Source organism: Juglans microcarpa x Juglans regia, chromosome 3D (genome assembly GCF_004785595.1).
Source record: "Juglans microcarpa x Juglans regia isolate MS1-56 chromosome 3D, Jm3101_v1.0, whole genome shotgun sequence".
NCBI classification, from domain to species: Eukaryota; Viridiplantae; Streptophyta; class Magnoliopsida; order Fagales; family Juglandaceae; genus Juglans; species Juglans microcarpa x Juglans regia.
This window is the reverse complement of record NC_054598.1, coordinates 17999864-18019832: the sequence shown is the minus strand read 5'-3', so window position 1 is coordinate 18019832 and position 19969 is coordinate 17999864. Positions and strand designations below refer to the sequence as shown.

The 19969-nt window shown below is 37.4% G+C and overlaps 1 protein-coding gene across 1 annotated transcript; it reads left to right on the top strand.

Moving 5' to 3' along the window:
• The first annotated feature begins 215 nt into the window (after window positions 1-215).
• Window positions 216-824, top strand: LOC121255103. Its single transcript, XM_041155390.1, has one exon. The coding sequence runs from the start codon at window positions 216-218 to the stop codon at window positions 822-824; it is 609 nt and encodes a 202-aa protein (XP_041011324.1).
• The last annotated feature ends 19145 nt before the right edge of the window (window positions 825-19969 follow it).

Genomic DNA, 19969 nt, shown 5'->3' with positions numbered 1-19969 from the left:
TTTTTGCTCACGATTATTTACGCAAAATGTACCATGGTTGAACAGTGCATTTTGGGGGACGCTCTCAGTATCCAGAATCTGGGCTCAGACCCGTGTATTTTTGTTGGTGATTTTAATATTGTCTGAAATGACTCAGAGAGATGAACAGGTTGGCCTTAACCTCTTACATCTATGGAGGATTTTAACAACTAGATTCAATAGGGGGTTTATTTGAAATGGCATCGAAGTGGAGTGCTTTTTCTTGGTGTAATGGGCAATATGGCCTTGCTCGTTCTTGGGCAAGATTGGACCGTGTTCTAATGGATGCCTCTTTTCTTTCGGTATTTCCTAATGCTATTTGTTCTTATCTTCCACGATCTACTTCGGATCATGCACCTATGTTTATAGAGTTCAAGCAAGACCCTTTCTCTTATGGTCCAGCCCCTTTTCGTTTCCAACAGATGTGGGTGCAACACAAAAATTTTATGGATTGTGTTCGGCAAGCTTGGTCATCTCGGGAGGGTGGTTCAGCCATTCAGAATTTGGTTGTGAAGTTAAAACAGACTAAGGCCGCCTTGCGGGATTGGGATAAAAGGGTCTTCGGTCATATGTTGGGCCAAATTATTGATCTTCAAAATCAGAGTGAGGAGATTGAACTTCAGTCTCAATTAAACTGGGATGAAAATCTAGATAGAGAATTACAGGTGGCAAATGTGAAATTGGCTACTTGGTGGCGTCGGGGAGAAATTCAACTGAATCAAATGGCAAAGCTAAAGTGGGCGGTGGATAGTGACCAGAGCTCCAAATTTTTTCATGATTGCCTAGCCATGAAACGACGTAAGTAGGTACTAAATATGCGGTCGAATGATGTGGTGTTTGAGTCTCCAAAGAGCATCCACCAAGGTGCAGTTGATTATTTTTCATCTTTTCTCCAAGGTGAGCCGCCAGTTGAGCAACCAATCTCTGATGGTCTTATAGATCCGGCTATTTCTGCAGAGGAGAATGCCTCCCTTGTTAGTGCGCCCTCATTGGAGGAAGTATTTGCTGCTTTGTCCTTAATTCCGGTTAATAGTGCTCCTGGCTCTGATGGCTTCAGCTCCAGTTTTTATAAGAGTTGCTCAGAGGTGGTTAAAAATGATTTGTGGAAGGCAGTGTTGGAATTCTTTGCATCTAAGTCTCTTCCCAAGTTTTTTACAACTTCTTATTTGGTGCTAATTCCAAAGGGGGAGTCTCCAATAGGTTTTGACAAGTTTTGTCCCATTAGTCTTTGCTCAGTTTTTTATAAACTTTGCTCCAAGATAATTGTGAATCGATTAACTAGTCTTTTGCCTCGACTAGTTTCGTTAGAGCAAGGAGCCTTTATCTCAGGTAGAACTATCTTTGAAAATATAAGCCTCACTCAGGAAATGGTTCCTTCTATTAATAAGAGGAATTATGGCGGCAATATTATGTTAAAAGTAGATATGGCAAAATCATATGACCGCATGGATTGGAATTTTCTGATAAACGTCATGTTGAGTTTTGGTTTTTTGACACAATTTTGTGACTTCATCTTCTTTTGTATTTCTAGTCCCTGGTATTCGGTTATGATGAATGGGACAATAAAAGGCTTCTTCCTGGGAGGTCGTGGCTTTCGACAAGGTGATCCATTATCTCCTTATTTATTTATTATCCAGTAGGAGATCCTTTCCCGGATGATTCACTGGAGTGTGTCTGATAATAGATTTGGGCATTTCCATCAGGCCGAGGTACGTCAATTATTTCTCATTTAATGTATGCTGATGATGTGGTTATTTTTTCTAATGGGAGCCAAAGATCGGTTCAGGTGCTTCTAAGTATTTTGTGCCAATATGAAAGATGGTCGGGACAAACGATTAGTAAACAAAAGTCTGCTTTGTACTACTCGAGTAAAATCTTTCCTATTCGTAAGAGGTGTCTTTTCTGTAGCACGAGCTTCATGGAGGGGCATTTCCCGTTCCAATATCTTGGAGTGCCCATTATCCTTGGTCGTCGTAAGCAATTACATCTTGAATGCATGGTGAATAAAGTGAGGCAAAAACTTAGTAGTTGGAAAATGTGGCTACTGTCATCTGGAGGGAAACTGGTTTTGTTACGTCATGTTATCTCGAGTATGGCCATTCAGCTATTTGCTGTTTTACAGGTCCCTCAAGCAGTAATTAATAAGATCCATCAATTGATGAGCTTATTCTTTTGAGGGAGTCAAATGGAAAAGAGAAGAAGAAGTGGGTAGTTTGGAAACACATTTGTAGGCCTATGGCAGAAGGAGGACTCGGGTTGAGGCTTCTCCAAGACACTTGGACAGCCTTGCACATGAGGTTTGCTTGGAACCTTCTACAAGGTAATTCTCTCTGGGCAAATTTTTTTAAGGCTAAATATGTGGGTTCAAAACCGTGGTTCCTTATAGATGTTGATAAAGGTTCGCGGTTTTGGAAAATGATTGCTCATTGCATCCCTTTGGTGTTGAATAATTTTAAATGGAGATTTAGAGAATGAGATATTTTTTCTGGTATGACCAATGACGAGATAATGGCCCCTTGATTAATGACTTGCCAGTCGTGGGTCAGCTTTATTGAAAATTAAAGAGTGTCGCTTGTCAGACAGCTGGGATGTGAATTTGCTAGAGAACTTGGTTGGCTTGGAGAATGTTGATGATATTCTAGTCTCTTTACCTGGTCCTAATTCGGGTAAGGATGTTCTTGTCTAGACCCAAACAGAGACAGGTGTGTTTTTCACTAAATCTACATGGTATTGTATTAGAGTCAGAGGCTCCTCTCTTGATTGGCATTCTTGGATTTGGCTTAAAAGTCTTCTATTAAAAATGTCTATTCAGTTTTGGAAGGCTTGGCACAAGGCTTTGAGTGTGGATGATAGGTTGCGTCGTATTGGCATTCCCATTGTTTCTAAATGTGAGTGTTGTCTTGCAGGACATTATGAAGGCATAAACCATGTTCTCTTTGAGAGAGATTTCCCTAAAAAAATATGGTCTTTTTTGCAACCTCTTTAGGCTTCCACTTGATAGCAATTGGAAACACCAAGTCTCCTCTTGGTTCCGGCATGCTAAGTCCTCTTCTCAGGTGGGTGTTATAATTGGCCTTATGCCTATCATAGTTACTTGGAGACTTGGGAGGAGAAGATGTCTAGCGCGAATGAAGGGCACCTTGGAATCGCATGAAGCTATTGTCAAATCTATTTTAGTATGGATTGGTTCCCTTGGTCAGGCGATTGATAATTATTATAGCTTGTCCCGTTTTGATGGCATGATTCTTGAGACCTTACGGATCAAACCCGCTCCTTTAAAAGAGAGGCGGTGCAAAGTAGTCCAGTAGCACAAACCTCCATCAGGTTGGTTTCAATTGAATACGAATGGTAGTAGTCTTGGGGTGTAATCTGGGTTCTAGTGGTATTGGTAGTGTTATTCGCAATGATATAGGACGGCTTGTGAAAGCGTTTGCCTCTCCAATTGGTTTTGGTTCAAATAATAAAGCGGAACTTCTTGCACTACTTAATGGCCTGCGGTTGTGCAAGTCGCTTCAGCTTTTTAATGTGATTGTTGAGGTTGACTCGATGGTGATTATTTCTTGGTAGCGTAAAGGGCGATGTGGGGTTTGGTACCTGGAGGATTATTGGGAAGAGATTGTTGTTTTGGCTCAATCTATTAATTGTTGTTTTTAGCATGTTCTACATGAAGGAAATAAAGTGGCGGATTGGTTGGCCAAAGATTGTGCCAATGGTGCTACTTTAGTCTACACAAATCATTCTTTATTGCCTCGGGTCCTTAGAGGCTTGTTACGGTTGGACTTATATGGACTTCCTTCTTTAAGATGTTGTTAATCTTGGTTTTGTTTTTGTTTTCGGTCGCTATGCTATTCATTATGTTCACAGGCTTGTTTAGTCTTTTCTGGGCTTGGGTTCTTTGAGGTTTTTGCTCAAGGGCCTTGTTTTTTGTTTCCATGGTTTGCCTCCACCCTATTAGACATGTGATTGCCCACTCTTTGAATATATATATATATATATATATATATATATATATATATGTATGGAGAAAACTCTCAATACTTCTATTCACTTTTCTAGGTTCAAATATGGTTAAGATCAACAGTTGGTACTGGCTAATTGGGGGGAAGGGATTCGTTTCATCTAAATGAAATGATTTGTTTCATCTAAATAAAATGAATTGTTTAGCACCGTAAGCGAATTTTTCTAAAAGAATATTCGACGATAGTATACGCCATACGGCATGAGGAGCCATGACGATGTGGATTAATGTTAAGTACAAAATACAGAAAAATGAAAGAAAGAAGTAATGTTTATGATATATGGTAATGTGTCGTGATGAAAGAATATCATGTTAAAGTCTTGAGCTATATACTATTATGTGAATAGATGACTATTTCATATTCATGCTTTACATTTCATTTGATATTAACGTTTATTCTACTTAATTAAAATGTTTATGCTTAAAAATATTTGTGAAGTGTAAACAGTGTTTCGGGTTTTGTACCGGACCGGCAGGTACGGCTGATATTTTTCGTACCGGTCGTCTGGCCGGTACAGGTACTATACTTGTTTCGTACCAGTCCAAATACCGGCTGTACCGGCCTCAATTTTGGCCTATACCGGCCGATACTTCGGCCTGTGTTTTTTTTTTTTTTTCATTTTTTCAAACTCCAAACTTATTTTTTAACCCCCAATTCAGACTAGACTATTTATAATATATATATGTATTTATATATAATTTATTTATATATCGACTATCCCGAAACGCTATCCCGAAACGGTACCGGTATCGAAATATTTCGTTTCAGTGCCTTGACTGGTACAGCGTCCGGTACGGTATTCAAAACATTGAGTGTAAAACTCAATACAATCACGTATATAATTTACAGATCTTTAACATTGAGATATAAATCTAGAAAACCCACCTGCCATATCGGTTTATTAATAATCTTTTTGTATAAAAATGTCCCTAAAAGTTTCACTAGTGTACTGTAATCGTTTGCAAAATAATATTGGTTTTATAAATATTTTGGGTATGTATTTTTTACACTTAGGTCCCGTTTAGATAGTGAGATGAGATGAGATAGTTTTAGATGAAAGTTAAAAATTGAATAAAATGAAATTGTTTCTATATTCAATTCGACTTGGGCTTCGTTTGGCAATACAATTATTTTAAAGTAAAGTTTTTTTACTCATTATTCCCATGCACTACGCACCACACTTATTTTTATTTTTAATTTTTTTAAATTTCTTTTGGTTTTATTCTCCCTAAAAATAATTGATTTCTTCTACTCATCACCCATATACCATACATTTGATAAGAGAAAAAATAAAAAATAAAAAATTATGTGTGATGTGTGGTGTGAGGATGATGAGTAGAATTTTTCTTTAAAGTATTCTTAGATATTTCATTTCCAAGCATCATTTAAACACATAACAATTTTCAATTTCAAATTTCAATATTTTCATCTAATTATTACTTAGGCCTTGTTTGTTTTTACAAACTATTTCATTTCATCTCATCTCATTTAATCATTACAATTTTCCAAAACTCATACACAAGATATAATAAACAATTCAAAATTTTCAAATTTCAAAACAAAAATTATATTAAAAAATTATATTCTAATAATATTTTGTTAAACTTTTAACTTTCATTTATTATTATCTCATTTGTGTAACCAAACGAGTTCTTAATTATCGCAACTTTCACAAACTCCCAAACAAAACATAAAACATAATACAACTTGTTCAAATCTCAAAACAAAAATTATATTCAAATAGTTTTTTAACTTTATAGTATTTTTACTCAATTCTTTCTCTCTCATTTTCTAAAATCCAATAAAACATATTAATTCAACCATTTCATTATTATTCACAGATATATTGAGATATTATAAGTATCCAAGTGGGCCTAAGCAACTGGGAGGCAAAAAGGTTAAAAATAGAGAGAAAAGAGCATATAGGTATATTATCACTAAAAACAAACTACACTCCTTATATTTTAAATAGATACTAGGAGTTATAAACCAAATCATTCACCATAACATTAATGTTTATAAAGGAAAAATCTTTCAAAATTCTCAAGAAATCTGGATGAACTTGGGATGGGCATACCGAAAAGAAGACATCGGCAACATTGAAGCTTCCTTTCTACTTATTCTCGGATTGACAAGAGATAAAAAAACAAAACCTCCAAGAAATAAAGATGTTGCAAGAAATAAGAAGCTATCATGATACTTTTTGGCCTCTTGAGGTTCTCTTGTAGTGTATAGAACCTATTGGTCTACATTGCATAGGGAAAATGTTAAACTGAAAAAATAAAATAATGAAAAAATGATAAACAAAATCGCATGTAATAAAAAAAGAAAAAGCTGAAAAATGCAATCAATACTCACCTTTGGTGCTTTCTGGTAAGCAACGGGAAGGGGTTGCCCGCATCCCGCACCCTGCCCTAGCATAGGCGGAAGGAGGGGGGTTGCCCCTAGGAATCTGCCACCGCATTCCAAGGGCAAAGTCCTTGTCCATGTTTCGAAGTGTAGGGGCAGACCACTGGTCTGTCTACCCCCTGTCCACTATGCATCCATGACTGTCACAACTGGGAAAAAAGTTCAAAGAAAACAGCAAATCCATAACAAAATACACCAAAAATTCACAACACATGAACCCAATACACAACAAATTGGAAACATGAAAAAAAAAAAGAAGCTATACTAGTAAAAACATGGAGCTAACCCACGGTTGCGAGATGGAGAATCTAAGAGGAAAGGAGGAGGAGGAAACAAGGATGCGGGCCACACCGACTGCGAGAGGGAGAGTGGTTCTAAGAGTGCATCACAGTAGCCCGCAGGAGAGGAAGGAGGGGGAGAGAGAGAGAGAGAGAGAGAGAGAGAGAGAGAGAGAGAGAGAGAGAGAGAGAGAGAGAGAGAGAGAGAGAGAGAGAGAGAGAGAGAGAATTGGAAGAGAGATTGCGCAAGCGGGGTGCAGAATTAGGTTTAACTTAACCCCCAAAACGATGTCATGGAACTAAAAAATAAACTCGTTACCAAAATGACATTATTTTGGTAACAAATGTATTTATTGTGACAACCTGATATTTTTTTTTGTGCCAAATTATGCACTTATATCTTTTTTATTTTAATTTTAGTTTAATTAGAATTTCTAGCCCAATGTTTGACTAGTTGGAGTCCAGAAGAGATCACTTGGGCCTATTAGCCTAGGCATCCAAACCCACTTGAGGCCCAAAAGGTTATGTGGTATTCAGCCCAGGGTAGGGAAATTGAGGAATAGGCAAAACCTAACTAGGGTTAGGGCATGTGGCGCCAACTTGGGAAGAGGAAGAGGTTATTTTGCTCTTTCCCTAGGAGTCCCGTCATTTGAAGCATAGGAAAAGACTTTCTTGGTAAGCACCTCATTGCCACTTGGCAACCATGCAGGAGGGCTTCTAGAAGAAACCAAAAGAAGAGGATGAGTGTGGAAGGGGCTGCACACATAGGGCACATGCCCTTCTCACCAACCACTTGCCATGTGTCACACATGCACATCCCACCCACTAGACACAATGAACTGAAACATGAAATGGAGTAAAGGGTTTGAGAGGATTAGGGTTTAATTAACTGAAAAGACCCCCACACGTCTCCCACAAGATTCTAATAATTCTCAAAAACGTTGTGCAATGATTTGGAAAAGGAAGAGGTACCTAAGGCTACAACAAATCAGAGGCATGAAATCCACCACCATTTTTGACACTTGTCACACATGAAGGAGGGGCATGGGAATTTCTAGAAGCATCTAATCATGAGGCATGCCTTGAACACAACAAATCCTAGTTCCTAGGAGTCTCGGCCACCACAAACCACCACCCTTTCCCACACCACTTGTCACGCATTGAGCGTTTCTAGGAGAGACACTTGGGGAAGAGGAATAGAAGCATGAGAAAGAGGGAAAAGGCGCATAGGGGATGCCAATGGTCTCACGCCCACGACCCCAAGAGGCCTTAGGATTTCGGCCAAAGGGCTTCATGCCTACTCAAGAGAAAACAACCACCAATTTGCCAAGTGTCATGCATGCACCTAGGATGGAGATATTCTAGAAGAAGGTAATGATAAGAGAGGAGAAAGGTTGCATAGGGAAGCCACACACACACAACCCCAAGATTCTAGAAGAAAACTTTTGTGGGAATTGAGAAAGAGAGAGGGCCGCTACCACACACACATCCACTCGCACCACTTGCCCTATGGCAAGCATGCACACACCCAATCCTAGATATCTGTTTGGTATTTCTGTAAAAAGACTTGTATGTCCCCGAGGTTCATTGAACCTAGACGCATAGAAGTGACACTAAAGAGACTATAGGGTTTCCGTTTTTGAGCATGAACACGCCACTTGTCATGCAAGCTTGTAGAGTCATTTGATTTTCCAAAGAAAGCAATGATAATAAGGGGGAAATAAGGGGTTCGGCCAAATGATAAAGGGCATGTGCCCATGCATAGGGTTTTTATGTTCCCAATGAGGGAATTGTGTGAGAAAACCAAAGGGACATATAAAAGAGAATGGGGGCTGACAGCTAAGAGGTCTTTTGATGCCATTTTCGATTTCCATACCTTGCATTTCTTCTTCTTCTTCTTCTTCTCCTCTCACATGACCAAGCTAGTTTCTCTTCATTTTCTCACCTTCCAAACACACGTGTCTCACTTTCTCTCCAAGCAAAACACCACAAACACCATATCAATCCTATTTCCCTTTAGCCACGAGTAAGGAAAGGAGCTAGGAGCCACCTCTTCAAGATGGAGCCACATGGTAAAGACCCTAAACTACCATTACCCTAAACACCTTTTCATATATTTCCTTTCCAAGCATCACTCAAACACATATCACTTTTCAATTTCAAATTTCAATATTTTTATCTAATTATTACTTAGGCCTTGTTTGTTTTTACAAACTATTTCATCTCATCTCATCTAATCGTTACAATTTTTCAAAACTCCTATACAAAATATAATAAATAATTCAACTTTTTCAAATCTCAAAATAAAAATTATATTAAAAAATTATATTCTAATAATATTTTATTCAAGTTTTAACTTTCATTTCTTCTCATCTCATTTGTATAACCAAACGAGTCATTGATCAATGCAACTTTCACAAACTTCCAAACAAAACATAAAAAATAATACAACTTGTTCAAATCTCGAAACAAAAATTATATTCAAATAGTTTTTTAACTTTGTAGTATTTTTACTCAATTCTTTCTTTCTCATTTTTCAAAATCCAATAAAACATCTTAATTCAACAATTTCATTATTATTCACAGATATACTAAGATATTATAAGTATCCAAGTGGGCTAAACAACTGGAAGGCAAAAAGGTTAAAAATAGAGAGAAAAGAGCATATAGGTATATTATCACCAAAAACAAACTACACTCCTTATATTTTAAATGGATACTAGGAGTTATAAACCAAATCATTCATCATAACATTCAAGTTTATAAAGGAAAAATCTTTCAAAATTCTCAAGAAAGCTGGATGAACTTGAGTTGGGCATACCCAAAAAAAGACATCGGCGACATTCAAGCTTCCTTTCTACTTATCCTGGGATTGACAAAAGATTAAAAAAAAAAAAAAAAGACTCCAAGAAATAAAGATGTTGCAAGAAATAAGAAGCTATCATGATACTTTTTGGCCTCTTGAGGTTCTCTTGTAATAGAACCTATTGGTCTAGATTGCATAGGGAACATGTTAAACTAAATAGATAAAATAATGAAAAAATGATAAACAAAATAGCATGTAATAAAAAAAAAAAAAAGAAGAAAAAGCTAAAAATGCAATCAATACTCACCTTTGGTGCTTTTGGTAAGCAACAGTAGGGGTTGCTCGCTTCCCACACCCTGCCCCGGCATAGGCAAAAGGAGGGGGTTGCCCCCAGGAATATTTGCCACTACATTTCGGGGGCAGAGCCGTTATCCATGTTTTGAATTGCGGGGGCGGACCACTGGTCCGTCTACCCCCCCCCCCCCCCCCCCCCCCCGGGTCCACTACCCATCCACGATTGTCACAATTGGGAAAAAAATTCAAAGAAAGCAACAAATCCACAACAAAATACACCAAAAATTCACAACACATGAACCTAATACACAACAAATCAGAAACATATAATTAAAAAAATAAAATAAAACCTAAACTAGTAAAAACATGGAGCTAACCCATGGTTGTGAGATGGAGAATCTGAGAGGAGAGGAGGAGGAGGAAACAAGGACGTGGGCCGCATCGACTGCGAGAGGGAGAGAGGTTCTGAGAGTGCATCATCATAGCCCACAGGGGAGAGAGAGAGAGAGAGAGTGATATGAACCCGCATGAATAGAATTCTTTGAACCCACAATCAATTTGAAAACTCACCGAAGAAAGCCAAAATCAAGTCAATTGATGGGAAATCTATACCCGATGAGAACTCATTTCAAGAACCTAGATTATATCAAAATCTAGATCTGTTGAAGAACATGTCTCAAGAACCCAGATTACAAGGAGGAACGCCACAAATGTTGTGATTTACCTTTGATCAATTCAAAAGTTTAACCAAGAACAAGAGGAGTAAAACTCAACTCACAATGAATAAATTCATCAAATTTCATAAACTTCTTAACATGAGGCTATAAAGAGTATTTAAAGTAAAACCTAATTAAACCCTAGCCAAAATAAAGCCCCTTTTACCCAAAATGCCCTTGGATTAACAGTGTCGCGTCTACAATAACGCAGCTACCATACTCGCTACAGTAAAATCCTAACCCTAGTTCAATAAAATAATAAATTTCTCAACATGCCCTTGCATAGGCCCCCCATTAAGTCTTTCCCATAATAAACCCAAAGAGGTCTTTTGATGCCATTTTCGATTTTCATACCTAGCATTTCTTTTTCTTCTCCTCTCACACAACCAAGCTAGTTTCTCTCCATTTTCTCACCTCCCAAACACACGTGTCTCACTTTCTCTCCAAGCAAAATGCCACAAACACCATACCAATCCTATTTTCCTTTAGCCACGAGTAAGGAAATGAGCTAGAAGCCACCTCTTCAAGAAGGAGCCACATTCCCTATACTCCCATTACCCACACTCACACACTAACACGTGGATAATGGGGCAACTAGGGCCTTATTTTGAGGAAAACGCCATCATCACATGAACGTTTGCCTTACATTTAGAGGTTTCTTAGAGGGAAACTAGGTTTTCCAAGGATGAAGACTGAAACTAGGGTTGTATGCTTTGAAGGAAACAAGGCCTTCAGCCACAACTAGATAGAACAAGTCGAGATTTCTTACTTGCTTTCCAGGAATCTCGGCTATAGTGCATGGCATGAACACCACACCCATGCCATGCACACACTCACACACCCAAGACCTAGCCATGGTTGAAGGAAAAACGACCACTGTAGACCAAGGGCCTCTAGGCCTAATGCTTGGAGTGTCTCCATGGACAAGAAAGAGAAGTCCTAGCACATCCACGCACACACATGTCGGATTAGGGTTTATTTTTTCATTATATCTAATTGATTAAACAAACGTGTTTACAACTTGCTTGATTGTGTTATCTTACTTTGGAGTTTTGTAAGTAGACTCTAAAGCTACCATCGGATAATGTTCATATATGCTGTGTAAACTTTGCATTGTTGTTGTTAACATGTGAACTAGTAATGGTTGATGGAACCTTTTGCTACACCATGCCTTGTTATTGGTGTTCACATGATGGTTGCCATGGTTGTGTGCTCTTGATGATTTGACCATGCTTAGACGTAGAGATTGAGAAACTTTTCCTTGTCTACCATGCTTAGTAATCGATTTTACACGAAGATTGTCATGATTATGTGCTTTTAATAACTCGGTCATGCATAGTTATTGGGTTTCTAAAATTATTTCGTGCCTTGGTATGTATCGAATGATATTGCCTATGTTTTTGTTTCAAGTAAACCACATGTTCTAAAATTTTCAAGCTGTGACATGAAAGTTCAAATGTGTCGCATGATATTGTCATATGATTACATAGTCCTTGGCATATACATGTTCATATGGTCTATGAAAAGAAAAAGAGTTACATGTTCATGTCACATGCATTTCAGGTTTTGTACTGTTTTCAAAGGAAAAAGTTTGTTTTGTTTTATCACAACCCCAAATGCTAGGATGGGGGAATGTCTTGGTGGAACTCTTTTGTCCACTCTGGAGTGTATAAATTAGAGTGGTGGCTCATAGGTCGACGAAGTACAGTTGGTGGACCTCAAATGGATCCTTCTAGAGGGTACCAGAGCGGGGTAGCACTTAAAGTTAGTGGGTGCCATATGTTATATGTGATGAAGGCAAAAATGACAAACTGCCACATAAGAAAAGGACTTTGACGTAGTCATCTCAGTCAAGTGGGTCGGTTAGGTGATGTGATAACTAGCGAGGGGCCACTGTGCATAGGAAAGCCGTGAGGTATTCGATCATAGCTTACAATAAGTGAAAATGGTAATAAGTAAAAGATGTGTAATGAATTGTTCAATGTGAAAATGAAAAAGATGTTTTATCAAAATGTCAAAATATCTTTGTCATATGTTTCTGAAAAGTCAAAACTGCATGACTTAAGTTTTGGGTCAAGTATATGTCCATGCATTCATCTCACGGTTTGCCTTTATATGCTAATGTTGTTTGTTTGTTTGCTTATTGAGATTTCTTGAAATTTCACTATGGTAGTTTTCACTACCATTTCCAACTTGAAATTGTAGAAGTTGAGATAAGTGTAGATACAGACCATGGGGAAACTCAAGAGAGTGGATCCCCCACCTGCGAAGGAGGCTACGAAGAGCCCTAAGCGCTCGGCAAAGCTATTCGTAGAAGATGGTGTAACAGCCTACTAGAAATTCACCAATAGAATTTCTATTGACTTTAGGAACCTCATGAAAACCCCTTAAGTTTTTACGAATCGACCAATCGCGCAGGTTTTAGTTTGTCAACATAGTCAGTGTTACCACTCACTGTGATGCTAGGTATATGAATTTAATTATTTGAGGTAGTTAGAAGTGTCAGAATGCGTTATGGTCTACGCCATTAGACTCACTGGATTATTTAGAATTTTATCGCTCAATAACCCATTTTCATAATTTCGGACGAAATGACTGTTTGAAATTGTGAAATTATTTTTTAGGGGTACTTTGGGGTTGAATTTTGGTAAACGATTTTCACTATAGGTTAATATGAATATTTAGAATTTTTCAGTACTAAGTTTATTATGCATTTTTTTGAAGTGAATAGTAACCTCGATAAGCGCACCCAATGCAGTGTTTTTAAAATCATAGTATGGAATGTCCAAATTAGGTTAGAAAAGTTTTATTTGGATACTTGACAAGATCTTAGTCACACATAGTGAATGGTACCAGACACTTGGCACAAACAGAAACCTTTATATAGATTTGTGAAGGAAATCAAGGTGTGAGATTATGCCACCTAAGCAAAACCTTGTTTCATCTGTTCAACCAAATTGTGCCAGACCAAAGAGGGTTTCAATCCTAGCAAAACCGTAAATGGTTGGAATCCAATTGAAACCCCAAAAGCTTGATTGAAACCAAAACCCTAAACGGTTTCTCCAAACCCTAAAGTTGGCCTCCAAACCCTTTTTAATCCGATTTCTAGCATTGTGTTTAATCACTTGATTAAATCACTTCCACATGCTATTAATTAATCAAATCCTTGTCATGACATCATTATCCAACCTTTTAAACTTTAGAAATTTGATTGGGCAGAAAAATTGATTTTGGACTTGATAGCATCTTGAACCCTAACCAAACCCCCTTTAAACCCCAAATTGAAGCCCACTTGGTTGGGGCCCACCAAGGCCCACGAAATTGGAAACCTTGGCAAAGATTCTTGGAAGTTTCCTCCCCCACATGGCAGACCATCCACTGCCTTTGGCTGCACCCAATAGTGCCTTGTGAAAGAGAAATCAACTCCATCAACCTCCATCTCTCACAGCTGCTACAGGCACTCCATGCCTCTCACTATTCTCTACTTTATGTCACATAGCCAACTCCAATCAAGGGTCTTTCAAGCCCATAAATTCCCCTTCCAGGAGTCTGAAGTCATGTAAGACACACTTGTCTCCATTTTATCACTTCTTTCCCCCATTCTTAGAGAGAAACCCAAAAGCGCTCTCTCGGGCAGATTTTTGTGTATTTTTGCGTGGCCATTCTCAACCCCTTGTAAGTATTTTATCACGATGAATCCTTCATAAAAGTTGTTAGTATTTGAGTCTCATTTCGGTAGATATCTTATTAATCTCAATCCATGCTCATTTGGTCAGTCAAAAGTATTTTTAACCATGGAAAGGTCATTCTGGGCGTGAAACTGGAGTGTATGATATGTTTTGGAAATTTTGACCAAGCTAATGGACATATCTTGGTCCGAAACTTTTATGGAGTGTTGTTAGCATGTGTTTATAAATGTTTATTGAGGTTTTGTTGTATGGATAAAGCTTTTGATGATATATTTCCTTAGATTTAGAAACTTGAAAACTGGAAGTGGAAAAGTAGTTTTTGTTTTGTGAAAGTTGGAATATTTCGTGGTTTGATCTTATTCCAAAGGCTTTGATATTTTTATATGATGATCCTAAGCCTCTTATATACATGTTAGGATGTTATTTTGAAGATATTTAGTATTAGTTTTAAAGGTATGATTTTTCTATGCAAGAGGATTTTGGTTAGGCCTAAGATTTGATGTTTTTGGGTTAGATCCATGTTTTATGGAGTTTTAGCCATGTGATTTTAAGTTTGATGGTTGGATCTTCTTTAGGACATGTTTTTAAACCATGAGATGTTTTAGTTTGAAGATCACATGTGTTTAACCCATGGATCAAGAGATTGATCTAAGTAGTGGAGAGAAAAGTTTCTGTTTTGAACTAAGTTTAAAACCAAAAACTCCAAGTGTTATTTTGTGATTTTTGGTGGCTTTTGTTTGATGATTTAAAGCATGTTTGATCTTAATATGATGTTATAAATGTTTTAGAAGTAAGATTTATTTTTTTTTGGAATTCTTGGAGATGTTTTTATTAAGGCCAAAACTTGTGATTTAAGGGTTTACTTTTTATTAAAAAGTTTGGGTCCTTTTACAAAAAAGTTTGGTGTTGATGATTAGCTTTTCTTAATGGATATTTTAAGTGTATTTTTTTTAAAACTTAGGATAGGAAGATCCTGGTTACAAAAATTTTGGTTTAAACATGAGTTTTGAATATGGAAGAAATTGCAACCAAAATCTAGAGAAATGACCTATGAATGTTTCGGCCATTGCGGGTTTTTTCATAGTTGTGAATGGTTTTAAATTTTTCTGAGTTGATATTTGAGTCTAAGATAAAATTTACATGAGAAATGTAAATTTTGATAATTTCTGGAGTTAGGATGCGAAATCCTTAAGTCAGGGGTAAAATGGTCATTTTCTCACATGTAAAGAGTAAAATAGTAATTTTACTCTAAGTTTTTCTTTTCACATTTTTAATTGTTAGTCATTAAAGTTTTACCTTTTAGAATACCCTCTTTCAGTTCCTCGTGTTTCGTGCTTTAATCTCGTAGAACGTGACGATCGAGGTATGTTAGCTCTTAACTTACTATCAGTTTACTGTGTATGTGTGATGGGTAAGAGAACTACAATTTATGTTCGTATGTTGTTATATATGCCATGTCATCACATGTTTATCTATTACAAGAATTATTCTGTCAGAAAATATTTATCTGCTACACAATATATTCTGTCTCATGTTACTATCTGTTGCAAGTATGCCACATTATGTATACTATCTGTTACATGTATGTCATGTCACGTAATATTCACTGTTACATGTTATGCAATGTTATGAAATATTGTCTGTTACATGTTATGCCAAGTTACGAAATATGTCTGCTACATGTATGCCATGTTATGAAATGTTGTCTGTTACATTTTATGTCATGTCTAACGTCTTACGTTCATGTCACATTACGTTAAGTTAGGACTTCTGTCCTTTATGTCACGTTCATGTCACGTCACGTTACAAAATGTCATATATGCAGTTAAGTTATTCATGTCAATCACGACCCTAAGCGCTAGGATGGGGTAATATTCTTGTGAAACTCCTTTGTTCACGTTGGAGTGTCTAAATAGGTGTGAAATTCCCTGGGTTGACGAAGTATAGTCAACAGTTTACGAATGGGGCCTAATTAGTTGGTCACCGGAGCGTGCCAGGCACTAACGCCGATGGAGCCACGCATTATGTTACGTGTATCCACAGCAAGTGTGGCACAAACAATTCATGGGGCCACAACAACTGTGAAGCATGAAGTATGGGGCCACAACAACTATGGAGCATACACTACGTGAGACACAACAATTGTGATACGTAGAATACGTGGGGCCACAACAACTGTGGAGTACGTATTAACGCACTCACAGCTAGTATAGACACCTGTGTTGTGATGCAGTAATCGGCAGGGACACACGGCTCAAGGGGACCCATGTAGCACCCGTATGGTCACTTTATTAATTAAGTTCATTGAATAAGATTTCAAGTTCATGTATTTCACATTGAAGTCATGTTTCACGTCATGTTATGTTTAAGTTTACGTTCATGTCAAGTTTCAAGTTCATGCCAATCATGGTAGCCCCAGGAGACAAGAATATATTTCAAGTTCATGTTTATGTCATGTTATGTTCAAGTTCAAGTTCATGTCATGTTCAAGTTCACGTTCACGTTCACGTTATGTCATGTTCATGTTCACGTTATGTTCCAAGTTCACATTGATGCTATGTCATGCTAAGGTTCATGTTCACATTCATGTTATGTCATGTTCACGTTCACGTTTTGTTCCAAGTTCACATTTATGTTACGTCATGCTCAGGTTCATGTTATGTTCAAGCTCATGTTCAAATTATGTATATTCACGCTCATGCTATGTTAAAGTTCACGTTCATGCTATGTTGCTAGTCCATGTTATGTTTTAAGTTCACATACATGCCATGTCACGTCAAGTTAAGTTTCAGTTTCAGTTCAAGTTATGTCATTTATGTCATGTTGTATATCAAGTTATGCTATGCTTACTTATGATTTTGATTATGCATTCATGCTTTTACTGCCATGCATACATCATTAACCTGTATGGAAGTTTCTGTTAACTTGCTAAGATTTGTAATCAAATCTCACAGTGGTAGTCTCAACTACCATTCCCCCCGAATGGTAGGCGATGTGTCAGGATCAGAGCAGGGAGCAGACACTAGCAGACTAGAGACGCCATAGACGCAGCACAGAGCTTGCAGCCTCCATAGTTAGGTCTTTGGATAGTATTCCGGCATCGTTTGTCAAGTTACGTGAGTTACTCAACGAACTAGCCCAATAGTATATTTTGGCAATGTAATTATGGAGCTAGGTCTTCATTGTTTTGAGATTACAGTTTTCTGAGACCCGTGTGGTAATTGTGGATGTTTTAAGTATGCATGGTTTATGTTTTAAGTATTTGGGATATTATAAGTTTAGTGCATAGTATTGCTCAAAAAATTATCCGCTGCGAATATTGCATAATGCTAGATGCATGTTAGGAACATTGCATCTTATATATCATGAACGGGGGCAGGTAACCTTGTGTTGCATGTCCCGACGCTTCGGATGTCCGTCCAATCCCAAGCGAAATTTGCGGGCATCACATATAGGCTCGAAGCGTCTGATCGCTTCATAAGTGAAGTATTGAAGCTTTTTGAGGATTTGAAGAAAATTATCAACAAGGACGAAACAAAGTGGGCTCAAGAAAAAAAACCTTAGAAAGAAAATGATTATCGGAGGGATATGGTTTTAAAACTCTCTTGTATTTTGGGGGATTTGAACACATTAGTTGTTTTGGGATTCTATAGTTTTAAATGGTACCATGATGGTTTTGAAATTGCTCTCAATTTTACTTAGATTCGTATGAATTTCTGCTACGATATATTGCTTACTGCTAGAAACATTCTAAGAGCATGCATCTTAACTGTCATGTATGAGGGTATGTAGCTTTGAATTACATGTCCGAACACTTCAACCATCGTCCAATCTCAATCGATGGCTAGGGGCATCAAATTTATATATGTGTGTTTGTGTGTGTGTGTGTATATATTTGGGTTGGGCTTAAGCCTAGCCCGGAGATGTGGGGTGTGGAAGGGGCGGGCTTGGCCTAGCCTGTCCCCTGCCCCCGCTGGTTGCTTCCATGCCGGTGGGGCCTCCCACCCCTTCATGGGGCGGGCGGGGGGCGATCCCCCACCGGCCACCCTAGTAGGAGAAAGAACCCAAGGAGATAGAGAGTATACCTGTAGTAAGTGAATTCCCATAGGTGTTCTAATGCCCCGTTCCCGGAGGTCCGGAGAGTTAACTCTTAATATCTAAAATCAACTAAATAACACAACTATAAAATTCAGATAATCCCATAAAATGTTAATTCATTTAATCAATCCAAATATCTAAGTTTCTCATGGGGACAATAAAGAGAATCTCAATAACATAAATTAAAAACTCTCCAAAACTCGAAATTATCCTTAACTCATCAAATCAAAATACCCGAAAAATAAAATCAGTTCACCAACTATGACTCTTAAATAAGCACTTGTACCCTCAGACACTTATTCCACTTCGATCATCACACCTTGCTAAAACTTTCTACTCTTGTTCTCCAGCTAAACCATCAAAATTATCTGAAAAATATATGGAGATAAGGGGTGAGTTATCAACAACTCAGTAAGCAGAGGACATATACTAGTGTGTAAACATGAGCATTTACAGAAATCAGAATGCAGAACAAAACATTTTTATTTTCAGAGTGCGGAAGCAAAACATATTATCAAAATATCAGAGCGAAGATTTAGAAATAAATTCATTCAAAAATATCCTTTTGGCATAGCATAAATGATGATCATCATCATTAGAACATCATATTAGAACAGAAGCCATGTATAACCCCCTTGGTAGGGTTGTGCAATCTGCGGATAACCAAGCAGAACATAAATCATTCTGTCACCAAGGTGTGCACTCAAAACAGAGACCACTACTATAACTCGTGGCAAGGCCGTATCCACTATTATAACCCGTGGTTGGGCCGTATCCATTATTATTACCCGTGGTTGGGTCGTATCCACTATTGTAACCCGTGGTTGGGCCGTATCCACTATTATATCCCGTGGAGGGTCGTACTGAACAGAACGGAAACAGAATCAAATTCAGAATCAAAAAGTCATGCCAAATGTTTTCAGAGATCACATCTTATCCAAACAGAGTACTGAACAAAATCATATTATCTTCGTAATCAAAATAGATCCAAAGCATATTTACAATATTTATGCACAAATTTTTATATTCGCTCTTTTTGCATAAATCAGAAATAAAGTGTCAAAAATAAGCTCATGTCTACACCAGTTATGATGGAAAATACTCTCTTCTTAAATAGAATCTCATGAATAATGCAGAACAAATAACTGAGGTAGTTCAAATTTCTTTTCATAACCAAATATGTATATTTTTCAAAAAGTCAACCTCAGCTCATTTTATTTTAATGCAAAGTCTAGCATAGGAACCCCGCTTACCTGGACTTCTTAGCTTTTTAGGAATTTCCTCAAAATACCGAACAATTATCAATTGTCACCTATAAAAGTCACGTAATTCCCGTAAATTTCCAATCAACCACGTATTTCGATATTTAAACTTAAAATGCTAAAAGAACCTATTTTTAAAACCTCAAAACCTAAAATTCTCATAACCTTAAAATATCATCATTTTCTAAGACCATCAATATCCACTTAATCGAATTCATACTGAAGAAGAAAATTTATCGAATAAGTATTATGATAATTATATAACTCAATAAAAATTAACATTCAAAATATCTAAAATACCAACGATATTTTATAAATAAAAAGAATACATTAGTTACTAAAATTTTCATAAAATAATTCATGAAAAACTCCTCTCTTAA